The 18,853-nt window shown below is 46.2% G+C and overlaps 2 protein-coding genes across 4 annotated transcripts; one reads left to right on the top strand and one right to left on the bottom strand.

Moving 5' to 3' along the window:
• Positions 1-4,579: 4,579 nt before the first annotated feature.
• On the bottom strand, positions 4,580-7,437 carry LOC135401644 (NADH-cytochrome b5 reductase 3-like). The gene is made up of 2 exons (XM_064634157.1): positions 6,669-7,437; positions 4,580-5,908 (listed from the first exon to the last, which is right to left on the bottom strand). Exons 1-2 carry the CDS (start codon positions 7,242-7,244, stop codon positions 5,570-5,572), a joined length of 915 nt encoding a protein of 304 aa, XP_064490227.1. The 5' UTR covers positions 7,245-7,437; the 3' UTR covers positions 4,580-5,569.
• Positions 6,850-17,580, top strand: LOC135401643 (F-box only protein 3-like). Of its 3 annotated transcripts, none has more exons than XM_064634156.1 (11): positions 6,850-7,763; positions 8,033-8,122; positions 8,702-8,856; positions 10,274-10,388; positions 10,726-10,816; positions 13,197-13,344; positions 13,424-13,508; positions 14,349-14,471; positions 15,135-15,241; positions 16,107-16,220; positions 17,335-17,580. In XM_064634156.1, exons 1-11 carry the CDS (start codon positions 7,561-7,563, stop codon positions 17,448-17,450), a joined length of 1,347 nt encoding a protein of 448 aa, XP_064490226.1. In that variant the 5' UTR covers positions 6,850-7,560; the 3' UTR covers positions 17,451-17,580. The 3 variants fall into 3 exon arrangements, with proteins under 3 accessions (XP_064490226.1, XP_064490224.1, XP_064490225.1); XM_064634154.1 differs by having other exon boundaries at positions 6,851-7,763; positions 15,135-15,250; XM_064634155.1 differs by having other exon boundaries at positions 7,002-7,763; positions 10,726-10,807; positions 15,135-15,250.
• The last annotated feature ends 1,273 nt before the right edge of the window (positions 17,581-18,853 follow it).

Genomic DNA, 18,853 nt, shown 5'->3' with positions numbered 1-18,853 from the left:
AGTTAAACTACTATTTCGAGTAGTTAACTACAGTAGTTAGGTTACCGCAGGCGCCAACTACTTCCGATTTTGCCGCAAGCTTTACGGCACGATTGTGCTTCCGACTTTTACCTCGAGCTACTTGTTTGTTGAGAACGGAGGTGCAGAGCAATTGTCCCGTGCATGTGTACTAAATCTTCATTTTTATCACTGCTTGGGATTCATATCTAGGTGTTCAAGAACACTATAGAATGGGAGTGGTGTTGATGGACAACGTTAAGTAGTTATAGATTGCAGTAGTTAAAGAAGAAGCTACCTCCCCTGAAAAGTAGTTGAACTACTAGTTAAACTACTCTAGAGGTAGTTAGTGGCCATCACTGCTTGATCCCATACACTGATTCTTCTCTCTAATACGGCAGCCAATCAAATGTTCCTCACTTCCTGAAGGTGATATCCGCCCTGAAGTAGGGATGGTGTTGTTTATAACCTGTAGGGCGGTCCGTGGACGACGACCACGCGCCACAAGGCAGACAGTAACTCGACTCGCTTATGTAAACGCTGTCGGGTCGTGCTGACCCCACGTCGCCGTCGACGTCCTCGGGCCGCCTCGATCGCCTGTCATTGGAGCGTGTTCATGTAACCTGCAGCGTTGTGCCGGGTTTTAATGTTATCGGGGTCAGACAGTTCCATCGACAACGTCATGGTGTGAAGCCACGGGTTGAGACAGCGCATCATTGTGATCATGAGACATTCCGCCATCGCCGATCAGGACTCATGTAAGGGAACACCATCTCCTCTACATTTGGTGACCAAAAGTACGAAATACGCCACGGCTACAGCGTCACACCGCCTCGCGCTTCGCGACGGTCCTTTCCAGCCATCCATCCGCGGCAGCTCCCTGAGCCACACGCTCCATTACAGGTATAGAGGCATGCCACTGTCAACCGCAACACACTCATCGCCAATGCTAGCGGTTCCAGGAACTCGGACCACGCTACATTTGCACCTAATCTTCCTCATTGGTCCTCCATCTTGGGCAAGCCAAACCATGCATTCGCAGGTAAACAAGGGGCCCCGAAACCACTGCTCCACTGGGGACTCGCAGGGGACCACGAGCTCCGTTACCGGTCGCCCCCCGCACTACCCTGCACTGTAAACTGAAAAACACCCTTATGGGTGTAAATGGCTTGTCCTATAACTGACACCTCTTTTTACACCATATGGTCTTAGAACACCCTTTTCAGAGGGTGTATTCTGTGTAAGACACCCTTTGAAAGGGTGCTTTTCCTTGAAAATGCTTTCTTTTGCACCCTTTAAACACCCTTCTAGGAGGGTGTAAAGTTGTTAAACACCCTCCTAAAAGGGTGTTTAAAGGGTGCAAAAGAAGGCAATTTCAAGGAAAAGCACCCTTTCAAAGGGTGTCTTACACAGAATACACCCTCTGAAAAGGGTGTTCTAAGACCATATGGTGTAAAAAGAGGTGTCAGTTATAGGACAAGCCATTTACACCCATAAGGGTGTTTTTCAGTTTACAGTGTGGCGACAACTCTTTGAGCTCACCGCTCATGCGTACCGGTTACGGTACCGTCAACCTTTCCCCCTGGAGCCCACACTGCTTCAGCTTCTCACTGGAAGACGTCCGGCTCGCAAAGCACTTGTCCACCCGATACAGCCGCTGCTGCATCCATTGCGATACCAAGCTGTGTACCCAGCCGTGCCTCACCCACGTGTCGTCCTCATTCTTCACCTCGCAGTATCCACGCGGCCCTCAACCGTAGGCACCGCTCCGCGTCTAAGGGGCAGTCACGTGGTGGTATACGATGTTCAAAGGAAGATGAGTGAGGTCTGCCTGCACAGGCAAGGCGGCAAAAGGAGGGAGTGAGATGTAGTGGCCCGCGGACGACGACGACCGCACGCCGAGGCACAAATCAGACAGTTCTATCGGCAACGTCCTGGAGTCATCCGGCCCGCCGAGACATCATGGCCGATCAGGACTCATGTCTAGGAGCACCATCTCCTCCACAAACCCGACCGAAATTCACCCGCGTTGTACACATTGGGTGAAATCGACCCGAAAACGTTATGCGCTCCAAGGCGTTCTATCATGAGTAGCAAACCCATAACTTCCCAAAATAAAAAAAATAAAAAACTTAGAGTAGCTGACAGAATGATAGAAAGGGCGTCTGGTCGACCGCTTTGGGTCGAATTTATGCAAATATTACTTGGCTTCGATTGATAAGCCAAGAGTGCAAAATTTGAGTGCGCCCCCCGTCTTTGTCACAAGGCTGTGTGGTGTCTCCATTGAGAGTCCATTCGGACTGGTCCTGCCCCCTGTTGTCGACCTTGAGCCGTCATTTTTCGTGACCACCAGCATTGTGATGATGATGGAGCCGATATGAAGTGGGTCCATTTCCTTCCGGTTCCAGGATTTTGATTGATGCGGATTCCGCGAGGCAACACCTAAACCTCGCGCCTTCTTTCAAACCGAAGCTGCGTTCGTAGATTGTGTTCGCGAGGGCGCCTCCATGTCGCTGCAGCGGCCACCGTATTCGTATACGGCCGATGGATATCCCAGAATATCCGTCGGACGTACGAACCCGTTTGAACATTATTCGTACGTCCAGAGGATATTCGGTGTTGTTGAGGGGATTAGTTGTAACTATTCCACTTACTAGTTCTTGGGTGGCGTGTTTGAACGTACACGGCTGATGGCGCCATAACTTGGTGTCGCGACAGGGTGAAGGGAAATTCGTTATAAGCGGGTTCAATACAAGCGGAAGCACCACAAAAGTAGTTACTGTAGAATCGGAAGCGCATGGAAACGGAGCGGGTGTAGAAGATGCATAATGTCCCATCCCAAAATTATGCATCATCTTCACCAGCTCCCTTGTTTCCTAGCCATTTTTTCGGGTGTAGAAGTTTTCGGGCGTATGGGTTTTTCGGGGTTTTCATAGAAATCTTGCTGTCCCTCGCAGCCGTTTAATTTAGGTGTAAAAAAGAAAAAGCTGGATATCACTTCCGTCGCCTTCGCAGCAAGCGGAGTCGGCTGGCAGTAATATTCGAATAATGCGAATTGCGTAAACGCGGTAAAACGTCGCGATAATTCGAATATAGCAGCTTGTGATAACGAGGCTATACCAGGCTCAACAGCTCCCCATAGAGCCCATAGGCTTCCCGGCCAATGGGCTTGAGAGGTGTGTGGGCGCAGTGGTACATATCGGCTGCTGCTATTTGTTTGTTTAGGAGATTAAGGACCGACGCCGTTAGTTGTCGCGCGACTTTAACGCCGAATTTTTAGTGGCTGGATGATGTCAGGAATTTGTAACCTGTTAGTCGCTCACTCATAGATGCCGACGGAACTCTGCTGACAGAGGTTGTTTGGAAGTCAACCATAACTATACCTATCGTGAAAGGAAACTTTATTATTTATTTTTTCTAGTTAATTTGCTCGCACTTTACGGCTTTACAAAACACGCACCACGAAGATTCCTCCCACCACGAGGACCGTTATTTAAATTTCACAACGTTGAATTCCAGAGAAGCCTCTGCTCCAAACTAACCTACGAGTTGTAATGGGAACACCGCACATGTTCTTGGCTGCGGGAACCGGGAACATCATGTGATACACGTTTTCCTTGGTTCGTCCACATCGAGATGAGTGGTGGACCCGTGGCGCCACCATGTGGCGGAAACGCACACTAACACTCGACGTCGTGGACTGGATGTGTGACGTCAGCGCTGGCTTTCCGGTTTCGGTTGCAAAGCCTCCTCTCTCACGAGCCTGATTTACACAGATTTACCGGAAATCGACCTCTTGGGAGGAGGGGATGTCTTTCGCGGAAATTGGTGTATGCATTGGTAGTCGGGCTGTTCGCATTAAACCCTAAAGTTGGCAACATTTGAGGGTGTGGAAGAGAAAACTATAGAAAAAACTACTACTAGAAAACTATACTGTTGTGTTATACTATTGCGCCAGAAAATATATCTCTCTTTTCGTGTTTTCTGAGGGGGGGGGGGGGAATGTTAGGAGTATGCATGGAAAATCCTTCTTGCCTGATATGCTATGTCATTGCTGGGAGATTTTGCACTCCAAAAGCGAGACATTGGCGCATCAGTTTTTCTTTGTATGAAATGACCGAATATCAGTGCAGCATCATTGCATGTGGGTGGCACTGTCTATAAAGAATGAAGCATCTAAAAATACTTCCAACATTTTTACTTCACTATTGCTCTTCATTCTTTGTAGTTTTGGTGGAGACGTGAAATATATAACTAACGTATCGCGTTTTGTAGATCGTGTCATGACAGATGCGCAAACCAAAGCATATATTAGAAGAACCAACAAACCGAACCAGTAGTGTAACCAGAAAAACATTTCGGGATGGATTCTCATGGGGGAGAGGCTTTCACCCTCACTTCCCCTCTCCCAAATGCACGAACCCACGAACCTCCCCCACCTTCTTTTCGAGACGCGACTGAGCCAAACGGTTTGCCCTGCTCGAGTGCAATGCATGTGATTGGTCAACAATATCAAGGTCCCTTTCTAGAGATTGGTGGAAGCTCAAGGTGGTAGGTCGTCTCTGACACATTTGTAATGCAGTAGAGCTGCAACCTCAGAAAATTTATTTACTGGATAGCCTGAGCCTTCAGCACTCTTACATCACAACTGAGCTCATAGTCATCGATGTTTAGAAAATTAAAATAGACGATTTCAGAAAATCCCAGTGCTCCTTGCACACGCGGAGCATCATGGGTGCTTACGGAGCGGGAAAAAAAAAAGAATAATCCTTCACGTTTCGCTTCCGCCGACCTCGACACGTCATTGAAAATGGGCCGGGAGAGGAGAAATCTAAACAGTTTGGAGGCCACCTTACTTGCGCATCAGTAAACTCCCACAGTTCAAAGCGTCGCTAAGCACTCTGGGATTTTCTGAAGTCGTCTAGTGAAAATTATGGGCAACACTACGCCGAAGTCGCCTCCAACTGCTTGCTTCTCGTTAAGTACGGCGGCAAAACTACGTTGCATGCTCCTAACACTGTGTCTAAAACAAAAGAAGTCTGCTACGTAGCCACCATGACCAGCAAACCAGTTGGGAATTTGGGATTATTTCCCACCAGAGGTCGCACAGAGCCGTTTTACCGCAATTTTACTCGCAAGTTAAAAATATTCAGTGTTCCCCATCACTTGTAATAACTTGTTGCGCTCGGTTTACAAGCAACGAGATCTTAAACTACGTCGCCAACATGACCTGTCTGCCGTCTGCTTTACAGTGCAAACAAACATGTTCATTTCTACTTTTCACATAAATGTTTTCATCAAAATGTGACCACAACGTTTTCACGCGATGAAAACTAGTCTGAGGAGAAAGTAATTCGAGGAACACTACAGGAAGCGTATCTGAAGGGTCAGTTCAAGCACTGTAATTTCTCGAAATTTAAAAAGTACGTCAACAGCAAGCATACCACCGTAACGATATCCCTGCGAGACCCCTGCCGAAATTTTTTTTTACAGTGTCAGCGGTGTCTAGTTCTCGCACGTCCGTTTAACCGTTCGGACGACGACGATCCGCAGCCGTTCCGCAACGAACTGCTCAGTAAGCGAAACAGAGCCGCGGAGGATAGCCCATTTTCTCCAGGTTGGGCTTGCAGGCGAAGTTGATCATGGGTGGGGGACCGCACATGAGGACAACCATCGTGTCCGACGGAGGGGCGAATGTGCGCTCTATCATCTCGGAGCTGACAAAACCTGTGCCCTGCTTCCATCCTTCCTTCGGTCGGTCCACGGTGAAGAAGAGCTTGAAGCGGGTGGGGTACTTGGCGGCCAGTCCCTCCAGCTCCTCCCGCAGGAGGATGTCCTCTTCCGTCTGGTTGGCAAAGATGAGGGAACAGTGCGTCCGGTCGCTGGGGTCCTCGAATATGTGTCGCAGAATCTGAGTGGAAAGGATCCTCGTCAACTCTGCTAGTAATGCACCTTCTACATTATTATTATCCACTAATTTAGCACCCGATGAAAGCCAATGTGTAGCCAATTTTCGGTAGCTTTGTACACGATTGACATGAACTTGAACATGAATTTGAACATCTGCAGAGCACCGCATGGGCCTGAAGAGGCATGAAAATCCCGATTCAGGCGTCACCGTTGCCCTGACTCCTGGCGGGGTCCCGTTCCAGAGCCGTTCTCGGGCCAAGTTGAGCCCAAGGTTTCAGTCTTTTTTTTTTTTTCTTTTTTCACATTATCAGCCCTTTCAAACAGGCAGCATAAATACACTGGGACGGGTTAGAGAAAGAACATGCTTTGTGACCTTTGTGAAATTGTGGCTCAATTTTTGGCAGCCGGTCAAGACTACGGTCAACAAGTTTAGGCCCGTACTGCAGTCTACTCTTCCGTGCTAGTTTTGCAATGTGGAAGAAATTTAGCACTTCAATCTTCAGGAAATCCTGTCCCGTTGCATACACGACAAATACAGGCCCTCACTAGTGATCGCTTGTGATTGTGAGATTTCCAATCTTTTCTGCTCGGATGATCCAGACCACTTAGGGTGAACTTCACTATTTAAAGTTGGCCCATGGGCTTCTCTCAGGATTACAACATCGAATTATATTAATATATTACATTAATGAAAATGTGTGTGTTTCATAAATATGTTCTAACGAGACAGCTTCCTTTTACAAGTTAAGAAAGATGTGCACCTGCAGCATGGGCGTGATCCCCGTGCCTCCGGCAATCATGCCAATATCTGTCACGTCGTACATGACAGGTGGGGACTTCTTATCCGGCCGCACGGCGAGGCGACCTCGACCCTCGTAACGAATCAGACCGGACGGTCCGCGCACTTGAATCGTATCACCGATACTCATGGCATCAAGGTGCTGCGACATCTTCCCTCCTTCGGGGAACTTCGGGTGCACATTTTTCGCGTACACTTTGATTACGAGATCGAAGTAACCGTGATGCTTGTCACTCGTGACGGGAGTATACGGCCGCAGAACGAGTTGTCCTCCTGGTGAAGCGATAAGATAGATGTGTTGTCCAGTAGGAAGACCGAGGACGTGTTCCGGTGTTGGCAAAGCAAATCGGAACCTCCGGGTGTCATGGCTGACGATTTCCTTTTCGGCGAGGCTCACCGTATACTTGGTGTCAGGGTCGACCAGAAGCTTCGGCGGGGCCGACTTGCGCCTGAAGAATCGGTAAAGGGCGACCGCGGCCACGGTTGCGCCCACAGCACCCAACACCAGCACGGCCGACATGCTCGAGCCCCTCTGCATCAAAACTGGGCTACTGCTTTATTGATAGGAGGATAAGTGTCAGCTCCCTCTCTCTATCTCGCTCCCCTCGCGTAGACCTATTTATCTATATATGATTTCCGCAAATTATCATCCATGGAGAGCGTCGAAGTACGCGGAAAACTTTCGTTTTTCAGGGGCCATTCAACAAGTCCTTCGCGCGCGGACGATTACAGCGCCAAGTCGTTTTTTCTGCTTCTTTCTTTTTTTGCGATTTCGTGTTAAATTGTAACAACAAAAATCGAAGATCGCGCTAATGTTTTTTTGTACTATTTTCAAAACCTGAAACAGTAGAGCAATGAACATATCTCGCGATATTTTGATCCAAAATGTAGCAGACGCTATGTTCAGCGCACGGCCATCGATGCAAAGGAAAAAAAAAAAAATGGAGGTGGCCGTAGCAGATCGAGCATCGAGCAGAAGTTTTGTTGCACTTAACGATATGCCGAGTGAAATATTAATTAATATATGTGCCTATCTAGACTACAAAGACTTAGTACGGTACGTTCAACATTTTGTTTTAAATATGCGCAAGAGGGCACGAAAGAAAAAGGCAGGTCACCGAACTGTTTACTTTGACTGAAATCTGTTTTCGAAGTGTTGTGTCCGTATACCGGTGTCAATGAATTAAGAGTCCGGAAGTCATCAAACTGACGATCATGCACGTCGAATGTCTTAAGGGAGGACATGAGAAAGTGAATAATCGTCGTCTCAGCACAGTTGGATAAGACGTGCATTTGATATACTCCTATACTCCATTCTCATTCCAGCTGCAGCCGAATCAACAGACGTCTTCGTGACGTGTGTGCTCACGATGCCCATTGGAAGAGGCTCTGTAACAAGTATTGGCTAGAAACAGAGTAAGAGGACCTTCTTTTATTACTCCTATTGGAAATGCCATGCAACTCAGTGCGTGCAATTTGATTGATTAAACAGGCACTAGAATACTCCGATCTTTTCGACAGAAGACACTTCTGCAGCACAGCTAATTACTGGCAATCAAACGAGTACCTAGTCCATATGTCTTGTGGATAGGGACCTATAGATATATTAGGTTTTCGGATTAGTTTCTGCGTTCGTGATGACAGTCGCTCTTTTCCTAGGGACGGTCTCATACAGTCAGATCAACATGGAAACTAGACTGAAATTTTATGAAAAGATTCATTCAGAACAGCGGAGTAGTTTTTTTACAAATTCGAAGCGATGTACTGTAGTAGCAGACGACAGATGTTAACAGCAGGTAGTGCATCATTTGCGCAGAATCGTGGGAAATGTCACGTCGCTCCGAATATGACGTATTCGCCTGTTCCTTGTTCTTCCAGGTCTCATCCCGGTTAAGCCAAAACGTTACTTATTGGTACGAATTTAGCGAGGGCCGTAGGGACGGTGGATGGTATAACCTCATTGCCATGCATGACTGTGAGTTTTGAATGCCGCAGGTTGCCAGAGGATACGACATGGAAGCTGCATTTCTTCTCCCTGTACCGACACCTTCGTCGCTATGCTCACTGTTACGCGCAAATCAAGTCGGCGTGGCAGAAGATACAGCACTTCATGAAGGAAAATTGCCCCGTCATCTTCCAGTCCATCAGAGGTATATCACACAATGAGGTGCTTAACTTGCAAACCGCACGTTAACACTGGGTATCATGGGTGATTGTCTGTCTTGACAGGTTTCACAACCGACGGTATGCATCTACGAGATATATTTTGGCGTGGTTACTAAAGGCCAAATATGAAAAGTACCTAGCTTGCTTGAAAATTATGAAAAGGCAGCGAGATAAAGATGAGATAAAAGTGTACTGACCCCATTGGGGTAATTTGAGGTACATACATAAATAAATCAACAAAAAATAAATAAACCACGGGGCAACTAAACCTACATACAAATGGCGCTTCACAGGAGTTGACTTTTTATTAATGTCATCAGTTAACAATGTATTGGATACATTGACAACAAAGAGATAATTTTCATTATTCTAAGCATCTACCGTAATATGTCCTGCAAGTTATCTTCTTCTTTTTTTTTTTTATTCAGTTTATTTCACCAATGAGGGGTGAGAGCGCAAACAAAATGGACAAAGTGGAACATCCTCCTGTACAGAAGATGACCTGAAAGAAAAGAGTCATTCTACACCATTAGCACATTACATGAGTGTAGTAGTGTTGAAGGACTAACGTTTAATGCTTTCATTACAAAATGCGCAAGTGTTGGAGATTTACCTGCAGCATAATATGTTATCAAATTTTTGGTACGGCGCAATAAATGGAAATATAAGCTAATCATCATTAAATTTTACGCGAATGGGCAACTTTAATCGTCGTTAAAGCTGTCTATCGAAAATAACGAGCTTCTTTCCTAACCAAATAAAGGGGTGGGCAGGCTGAGAGTTTGGGGGTAAATGTTTACCCGAGAGAGTGTTTATGAGCACAAGCCTCGTCCAAGGACACCCTGGCTGTCCTGGACATAAATTGCGGAGGTTGAATCAACAATAGGACAAACCCAACACTTAAGCCTCACACACGTCCAAATTACAATGACTTTTCATCTGCAGCCATCCTTTAACTGTGTCCTGTTTTTGTAAGAGGCGATGTTTGTCTGAGTCAGGGTTGCGGAGTTGGAATGATTCTAGATTTATCAGAGCTTGGAATGGAATTGGAATGGAATGGCAAAAACTGTCCTAGGAATGGAATGGGAATGGGAGTAGGTAGTTTTTCGCAGAAATGGAATTGGAACGGAATGGTCTAGGCGCCCGGGTGGCTGCTGGGCAAGCCACTACGGTTACCAGTCCCCTTTCTTTTATTGATGGAATTAACGGAATAGAATGGGGTTGCCAAGCCCATTCCAGGAGTGGGAACTCGCCGTACCTTTTCATTCCGAGGAATTGGAAGGAATGGAATTATCACAAATCTCCATTCCTCTTAATGGAATTGGAATGGAATTGGTGGCCCCATTTCCGCAACCCTGGTCTAAATGTCGGAGGGTACACCTTTTGCGCCTCGTTCTGCAGAAGGTACAAGTGAGGAGCGTCTCGACGAGGCTGAGAGGAAACTGGGCGTACGCCTTCCCGATGACCTCCGTTGCAGCTACCGCATCCACAATGGCCAGCGGCTCGCTTCGCCAGGGTACGGTAGTCTTTTCTTCATCTCCGTACAAGCTTAAGTTGACAGAGTAACAGCATATTAGTAATAGCTGTACTTTTATTTTCATGGTGCTTTAGTAACGTTCCCGCTTACTAACACCAAAGGTTGTGTGTAGGAGTCCAGTCTGGTGGCAGGCTACAAGTTGCTTAGACACGTAGTCGTACATAAGGGGAAAATAAAAAGCCCTATCCACTGTGATATTTTAACATGGAACTCTTCTGTGCTGAGCCTTGGAAAAAAGGCCCATACGTTGCTTCCATGTATATATGGATGAGTCGGCACCAGTTGGTAATTTTGTAAAAGAAGTCGCATGTTACAGGTTGATGGGCAGCATGAGCATTCCCAGTCACTACCGGTCAGAGTTCATGTTGGACATCGAAACTGCAGTGACCGGCTTTCAGGTATTAAGAGTATGTTTCCAGTTGTTTGATATCAACACCCCATCTCTAGCTATCAAAGACATGAACTTGTGTTGTTTCTGTGATTGCAAAACAACCGTAAAAAAGTCTAACTTTACATCTCAAAAGCTCGGAGGATCTAGCACATGAGATTTCTACGTTTGGCATCTAGATTACTTACGTATTTATTTATTTATTCAAAATACCCCAAGGGCCCAAAGGACATTAAACGTGTAACTTACTGTCGGGGTTCCGCGTTACCGGCATGTATTCCTGTGAAGATTCGTAAGGCATTTTTCATCATTTATACGAGTTGTCAAATTCGGACATTTTTGGCATTTTAAAATGCTCGTGCCAAAAATAGGTGCCTAAATAGTCGGCTATAGTTATGGAGTAACTTTTTTGGGTTAAACCCGATCCTGCCCGGTTGTTCCCCCCCGAACCGAGCTCGGACCGATTTGGGTTAAACCCGGTTTCCCCCCAAATTCCGGTCGCTATAAAATCCTCAAGTGACGTTTCCACCGAAGACAAACAAAGGTTGCCACGTGTGACACATGTAAGAATGGGTCACTTCACATTCCCAGCAATACACCCATGTGTGTCAACACTTGTCTATGCCTTCGGGCATTACTGCTGGAAGGTCACGATCTCGCAAAAAAACAACAACAAAAGAACAAAAAAAGGGAGATTAGGAAAGGACTTAGTAGAGGAGAGGAGAAACAATAACATCCAAAGGCACAATTCTCGCCCAATTTCTCCCCGAATTACAGATTTAAAAATAGCGCCCGATTTTTACCCCCCGAATCTGGCAAAGGCTCCCTAGCTATAATATCCGAGCAGAGCTACTCAGGGAGCAGCTATTTTCCTAATAACTGCGTGAAATACAGCTAAACGATGAAATTATGAAATGAAACATACTTGCCTATCAAAAGCGTCAATCCCTGCTACGGACGATACTTCGAAATCAGGATTTTCTTTCACATCGGAGCTTTCCTCTTACGTCCCATTTCGCAGCCGCTGGAGAGACTGCCTTAATGTTTCGCGCCAACCAACTCAAAGAAATGACTGCTCACATAAGCGTGCAGGGTCATATGCTATTCCTTGACCAATGGTAGCTACAGGCATGATCGGTGGAAGGAGAGCGGCTTATTAAGAAGACATTGGGGACGCAAAGAATTTCCTTTCCTTTGTTGAGGGGCTCCAGGTGTACCTGAACCCCGTTGACCCACTGTTAAGTGTTACAGGAGAGGGTTTTTCATAAACCAGAGGCTGGCGGCCTGCAGGGCTGACAAACAAAACACAACCGGGCACCGGCATTTTCGGCATGTAGCTCCATATGCATGAGCAAAATTCATAATTTTCCGGAATATGCCAAATTTAAAAAATATATGTCGGGTATTTTATCGGCATTTTTCGGCAAATGCCGAAAACGCGGAACCCTACTTATTGTCTGACACAAGTCTAACCTCGAAATCAGTAGACAAGTTATTAGAGGTGCATATCATGAGAAAGATGTTCATATGATAACAGATTATATAGATTCACTGACGCAGTTTAATAGGTCAGACTGTAAGAAGCTCCCTTTAAAAGGAGACCTCGAAAGAATTCGAAAAAAATTAGGTGAGCATCATACCGAATACAACATTCGCGTTCATTTTGAGCGAGTAATCAATTCGTAAATGATGACAATACCAAACCAAAACCAAACTCCAAAGTGCAGAGCAGTTCTTCCGGAGGAAGATACTGAGTCGTCACCCAGCATTGTCATCTGCTACGAAGCTTGCATTTTTCGATGCCGGATGACGTCAGCGGCGTTGCTTACAGTGCCGTCTTGCTGCACAGAGGCGAAGCGCTCACTTCGTAATAATTTGTTCAAATAAAATCTGCACACTTTGGTAATGCAATATTTCGTGTGTATGTTCCTGACACCCCAAAGGGTTATTACTATGCCACAAACTTTGTGGTGAGTTTGTTGCGGAGACTCCGCAACAAAATCACCAGAAAGATTGTGACATGGCGGTTAAGAATGCAAGCTTCGTAGCAGACGACAATGCTGGGTGGCGTCACAGCATCTCCCTCCGGGCGAACCGATGCGCGCTTTGCATTTTGATTTTGGTTTCGGTTTCGGTTTCATATTGTCCTCAATTACGAATTAATTACTGGCACAAAACGAATGCGGATGTTTTATACGGCATTGAGGGAGCGGTTCGTGTTCGGTATGATGCTCACCTCATTCTTTTAGAAAATCCTCGCGAGGTCTCCCTTTAATGCCGTGCGACAGAATTCCCAAAGTGTGACAAAGACTGAGATTCGTGCGCATGTATCAGAATTTTAGCTGTCACACAGTACGATAGCAGTTATTATGACGGGTTATTATTACGCTTGTTTGCAGAGCCGTGAAGGTCTGGAGGGCTGCATGCCCCTGACATTTTGCCTACACTCCGGGCAGAGTCAACTGATCGCACTGAGGGATACGGACGGCCACGTACCCTTCACGGTCTTTTACCCATCTCACGACCCCGTCGATTACTTCATTACAGGTGACGTCCTTTTTACGACCGCGCGATAAATTAAAAATGCCCATAGGAAAAAAAATTACAAATAAATGGCTTCACGCAGGGCGATCGTTCTCAGAATGGTTTACGACGTACGGAGAGATGCTTCACAGGAAGGAATTTGTGGTGCTGGACAGTCAGCCTTACAGGTAAGAGAAATAGGATTGGGCTGGCAGCAGCAACATCTATTACCCCACCCCAAATAGTAATAATAATAATAATAGTAATAGAATAGTCGCTGCAAATAATCACGCGGGAGAGTCGGAAAAAGAAAAGAGAAAACAAAGTCAAAACAAAGGTTGTTCATAGGGGACAGTCTTGAGAACATGAGCAACAGGGTGGCTGTAATCTTTGTACGACAGTTTTGCTCAACACGAGAGAGACCCCTGGAGGACGAGGAATTTACGCACGCATCATATTCAGGGAGGGGTGTGCGACAATGACTGGCAGTGGCCGTTTTGCTTGTACTACGCCAACCAGTTGGTCTATAATTGGTGGTCACGTCAATGTGACTATCTTTGTTGTCTCGCGAGGTTTCCAACGTGCTCAACATCCAGCATCTACTATCACAAATATATACAGGGCGTTTCACAAAATGTGTCATTCGGACCTCATAAAAAAAACGGGGCGACACAGAAATACGGGGTAAACAGCATTTGTGTGGCAACTAAATTTGCCACCTTGCAAAAATATTTTCTTTTGATTTTAGTTCAAAGAAATTGAATTTCTTTAATCAAACTCCAAAATTTCCCAAGTCTCAGATCCACCAAGAGATCCGCTCGATATTGTAAATAGAACTGCCCCCAAAAAAGTCCCGAATTTGAGGCTTCAAAGTTTCGGGTATGTTCAACGGCGCACCAAATCATGTCCTCCTCTCCGCGCATCTTTGCGACTGATTTGGTGCGCCGTTGAATACCCGAAACTTTGGAATTTTTAATGCAGCCTGTGCAGTGCTCTACCGTGTGTCCCACTGTGCAATCTCATTGCAGGTTTTACCATGAACCAGGCTGTGAGCAAGTGACAGGACACACCAGGGTGAAGGTGGCCACATGCTTTGTGCCTGAATTGAGTACCATCAATCCCCCCCATTTCTTTCACACCTACCGGATCACGTGAGTACCTACCTTTCACACTCTTATCTATTTGATATCTGTTATTATCTATTTGATAGCCTGAGTGCTCTGACGTCATAATCTTCCCACCAACTGCGCATTGCTTGTCATGTACGGCGGCAGAACCGTATATTGCGTGTGCACAGCTATGTGTCTAAAACAAAACATGTCGGCTTCGTGTTGGCTACGTAGCCATTGTGAGCCGGTTGGGAACATAGATCACTGTTGCTTGACAAATTGTGGATTATCTCCCACCAGATGTCGCTTTGAGCAGTTTCTCCGCAGTTTTATGAGTGAATTAAAATTATTTTGCATCCATCGTAATATGTATAACTTGTTTTGTAATGGTAATGTGTAATAGTAGCAGCAGTTATGTTGTTAAAGAAACGTTAACACACACACACGTGTGTGTGTGTTTCAGTGTGGTCTCATATCTGTACGATTTGTACAGTATTTAACGGTGTGATCACTAATAAACTGCTCAAATTTTGTCAAATATGCATTTGATGCATTGTTTTTGTACCAAGGACAAAAATAGATATTGCATATATTCAGGGGTTTTTTACAGCATATTTTGGAAGTTTTTAGTGCAGATCTGCCTGTGCTTTAGTTATTGCCACGTATATATTTGTTAGCATTCATTCGGCACGCTTGACTCTGCAGCATGTCCATGTCGGAGGAAGCACCGGAGCAGGACAGCTGCCAGTTGGAGACGCGCCACTGGATTATCACGGATGAAAACGGAAAAGAGGAAAGGGTGGACGGTCGAGGTGTGGTTGGTGAGGGGTCGACTTAATCTAAAAGTCAGCGTTGAAAGCTTCCCGTCATCAACATTTGAACGCCGTTTGGAGGGGCTTTCACTGCTCCTTTAAAGGGGTACAGAGGGCCGTCCAAAAATTTTCCACGTTAAGACGTCTGATGAAAGTGTGTGTGTCAGTTTACCGAACGGAGCTAAATGTTTTGATGTGTGCAATTTGTTTCCCAGAGAAAAACTCGCGTAGACGTGGGTCCGCGCCTTCACCCTTAACTCGCCACTCCAGGTATTACGGGGATAGGAAGGTATGATGCCACATCACCGATGACGTTATAAGGAGAACTCATTCTGGTTTGCCGGTCAGTGGGGGTCAGCGCATTGTCCCTTTGCCGCCGTAAAGCAGTTTTGCCAGTTCTCCCGGAGAATTGAGGATAGAAGGAGCGGCCGAAGCATTACCGAGCGAGGAAAAAGGCTTTTTCAGAACCCCGAACAGCCGAGTAGCAGACGACACAGGAGTAGCAGACAACATTTCTCTAGACCAATCAGCGAGCGTCCTCCTTATAGCGTCAGCGCGAGGTTCCAGGCGGATCACGGGCTGGCACTGCTCTCCACTGCCGTTGCGCGCGGTCGCTTTTTTGCGGCGTACTTTAAATTTAATTTCTGCTATAATTACGACTCTGTGGTGTGAATTACCTTCGCTTAGTGAATCTTGCTGGCCTACTTAACAGTTTTGTAGGAAGAAAACAAGGTGTAAAACATGACTTCTGCGCTACTTTAATGCACCAGTCCCTCAAACATTATCTGCCACTTGTCAAACTTCGAGCAATACTGCTTTCCGTTACTCATACCCGAGATAACTAACAGCTGGACGTGTATCGCAGGAGAGTACCCGGTGATGTACCCTGGCGCAGAATTCTCCTGGATCAGCTGCGCCAACCTTCCCACTACCTACGGAAACATGAAGGGGCATTTTGTCATGCGCAATCTTCAGACAGGCAAGTGTTCCATGTTTGCCACACGAAAACCATTCAGTCGTAACTCGCAGATGACGGTGGTTCTTCTCCGTGCCCACGACCGCTGAAAGCACGTTCGCGATTGGCTACGGCCGTTGAAAACACGATCCCGATTGGCTGACCCTTAATTGTTACGTCGAGGTGACGAGCGCGCAGGCTCTCTGTATCCAGGTGGCGTCGCCCTAGCGGATCATGCGGACGGGCTCCTCATTGGATTTGCTGATTATGACATGGCCATTATTATCTAGTAGGTCGTCATGCAAACTGTACTAGACCTCAGTCAAATAGGAAACTCTAAGCCTTAAGACCAATCTGCACGGAGCGGCGAACCTCACCAGGCGCTGGATGCCCTGCATGAGGCATAAAAAACGTGGGCGTTCACGGGTGAGCCGGCTATGCAGGACCGCCCAGTACACCCGCCTGTACTCCACATTGAAGGAGTAGCCTCGTAACTTCAGGGCCCACTTGGCAAGCCGTTGAACCTTGTTCCACAGCCATGTTATTTATACCGTCTGATCCACGTTGCACGAAATGTTGCACGGATCATTATGTTCGCGCTGCAGTTTTTTCAACCCAACGGGTGACCGCAGCGCAAGGGCTAAACCCTCCGAATTAAAAGTCACTGGCCGACACCTGTTTTACGAGTTCAATTTGCAAAAAGCTGGCCTCTTTCCTAGTCATGATCACGAGCTGCTACGGCTGAAAATTTTGCTTCCGCAGCCTTCTTAAGAAAGAAAGAAACTGATGTTCTGAGGCTGGAACGACATAGAAGGGACAGATACAAACAAAGCCTCAAATTGCCTAAGAAATCAACGATGAAAGATGAAAGTCACTGAAAGGTTAGCCAGCTGTAGGGATCGAACCCACATCTCATCGGTAATCCAGAAGATGTGGGTTCGATCCCTACAGCTGGCTAACCTTTTCAGTGACTTTCATCTTTCATCGTTGATTTCTTAAGAAAGGTTCAAAGAAAAGACGAAAGATGAATGAGAAATGGAAACACACATACTCTCGCGTGTGTATGTGCTGCGCGGCTCTACGAAGCACCAAACGAATCGCTTTCAGTTTCCCATGTGACGGGGAGTTTCCTTTGCAGGTGACCGGATAGAAGTGCAATGCCCAGTCTTCCACATGAAATGCCTTCCGTACGTCACTTCCGCGGAGAGGGAAGCACTCAAGAGGGAAAAGCACGCACTCAAGAAGGCCCAATGAGCTGCTTTGCATCAAATGCACTCATATTTATTACGCACCGAGCTGTATGGAGCACAGCTGGTCACTTTCCCACACTGTGGCAAAAACAGATTAATTAAACTGGCATTGGAAGGTGCAATGCTCACTGCCAGTAGGACAGAATGTCTTCTTTTTCTCTCACTTGTCCGTCCGTCCGTCCGTCACGAGCCACCATCCCAAATATTTTCACTGAGAAGTGTCTCGTCGCTGCACAGTCTCCCTTAAAGGGGCACTAAAATGCAAAAACAACTTGCTCTCAAATGAAAGTCTGTGTTTCAATTAGTACAATTCAAATAAAATTAGTTAACGCAGCGCAACCGTTTAGAAGAAAAACGCAATGAAAAGAGAACAGTCCTTGACGGCAACGAATGGAATCGCCAGGAGGCAGAGATCCAGAGGCAGAGAGGCATCCAATGAGAACCTCTCTCGCACATTGGAAGCCAGCTATGATCATCACCCTTGTACAACAGTACAGGGTTGTTTATGTGGAGATCACGTACGTGAATTCTACGCCAAAACCTTTTTTTCTGGCTGTTGCACATTATTGCTGGCTGTGTACACTGCCTGTGGCTATTGCACATTATTCCGAGACTGTTCTTCTCGTGTGGGGCACTTTGTGGTATTACTGTCCCAGGACGGCTCAGTTTCGGCACACGTTCAAGAGGTCAGTTGCGGTTGCTCGGTAATGCGAAACTCACAGTTATTAAGTAATTGTTAATGCGCCAGAAGAATGGATTTTCCTCTGCAAACTGTCGAGGTGACACAAGATCATAAAATGGCATTCTGTTGCACGATCAGTGGGGTGATTAAATCAAAGTGATGTTCGACACAAGGTTTAATTTTTCCAAGTAGAGGAAATGCTTAGAGCCGAGATCGACCGTTTTCTTGTAGTATGTTGCGGTGAGCACGGTGGTGTAATATTCCTTTTCGAAATCTTTGAGTATCTCGAAGGTGCTTAATGACAGTCTTTTTTTTTTAGGAGAGTTAAACGCGATAGAACCCATTTCTACCCCAGATTTGCATCATCATCACTCAGCGTAAAACTCGAAAATCGCTGAAAATGAACTTGCAAAAGTACAAAATCAGCCATCAATACAAGCACTGAAGGACACTAAGCACTACGCATTCAGCACAGCCACGTGGCATCCCTTATTTTACAGCCTCCGAAATAAAACCCGATTTTTATCCGCTCGATTTGTTGTTCCTTTTTTTTTTTTTTTTTTTTATGGACCTACCAGAGCAGGATGTTACGATGCAGGAAGAATTGTAAGGAGTTAAAGGGAAAACATCAAGATGTCCAGAACCATCTAGGTGGCTATCACAAGGCTGAAAATCGGAAGGTCTAACTATCAGAAGTCCGAAACACAAAAAGCTGGAAAGCCAGA

The sequence above is a fragment of the Ornithodoros turicata genome, chromosome 7 (assembly GCF_037126465.1).
Source record: "Ornithodoros turicata isolate Travis chromosome 7, ASM3712646v1, whole genome shotgun sequence".
In the NCBI taxonomy this organism is placed as follows: domain Eukaryota; kingdom Metazoa; phylum Arthropoda; class Arachnida; order Ixodida; family Argasidae; genus Ornithodoros; species Ornithodoros turicata.
This window is presented reverse-complemented; position numbering and strand designations above follow the sequence as displayed.

Excerpts from the sequence above, each read along its gene's own strand:
- LOC135401644 (XM_064634157.1), bottom strand. The coding sequence starts at position 7,244 with ATGCAGAGGGGCTCGAGCATGTCGGCCGTGCTGGTGTTGGGTGCTGTG. Across the intron at positions 5,909-6,668 it reads GGATCACGCCCATGCTGCAG|ATTCTGCGACACATATTCGA; the intron begins GTGCACATCTTT and ends CTTTCCACTCAG.
- LOC135401643 (XM_064634154.1), top strand. The coding sequence starts at position 7,561 with ATGAACATATCTCGCGATATTTTGATCCAAAATGTAGCAGACGCTATG. Across the intron at positions 7,764-8,032 it reads GACTACAAAGACTTAGTACG|CTGCAGCCGAATCAACAGAC; the intron begins GTACGTTCAACA and ends TTCTCATTCCAG. Across the intron at positions 16,221-17,334 it reads CATGCGCAATCTTCAGACAG|GTGACCGGATAGAAGTGCAA; the intron begins GCAAGTGTTCCA and ends TTTCCTTTGCAG.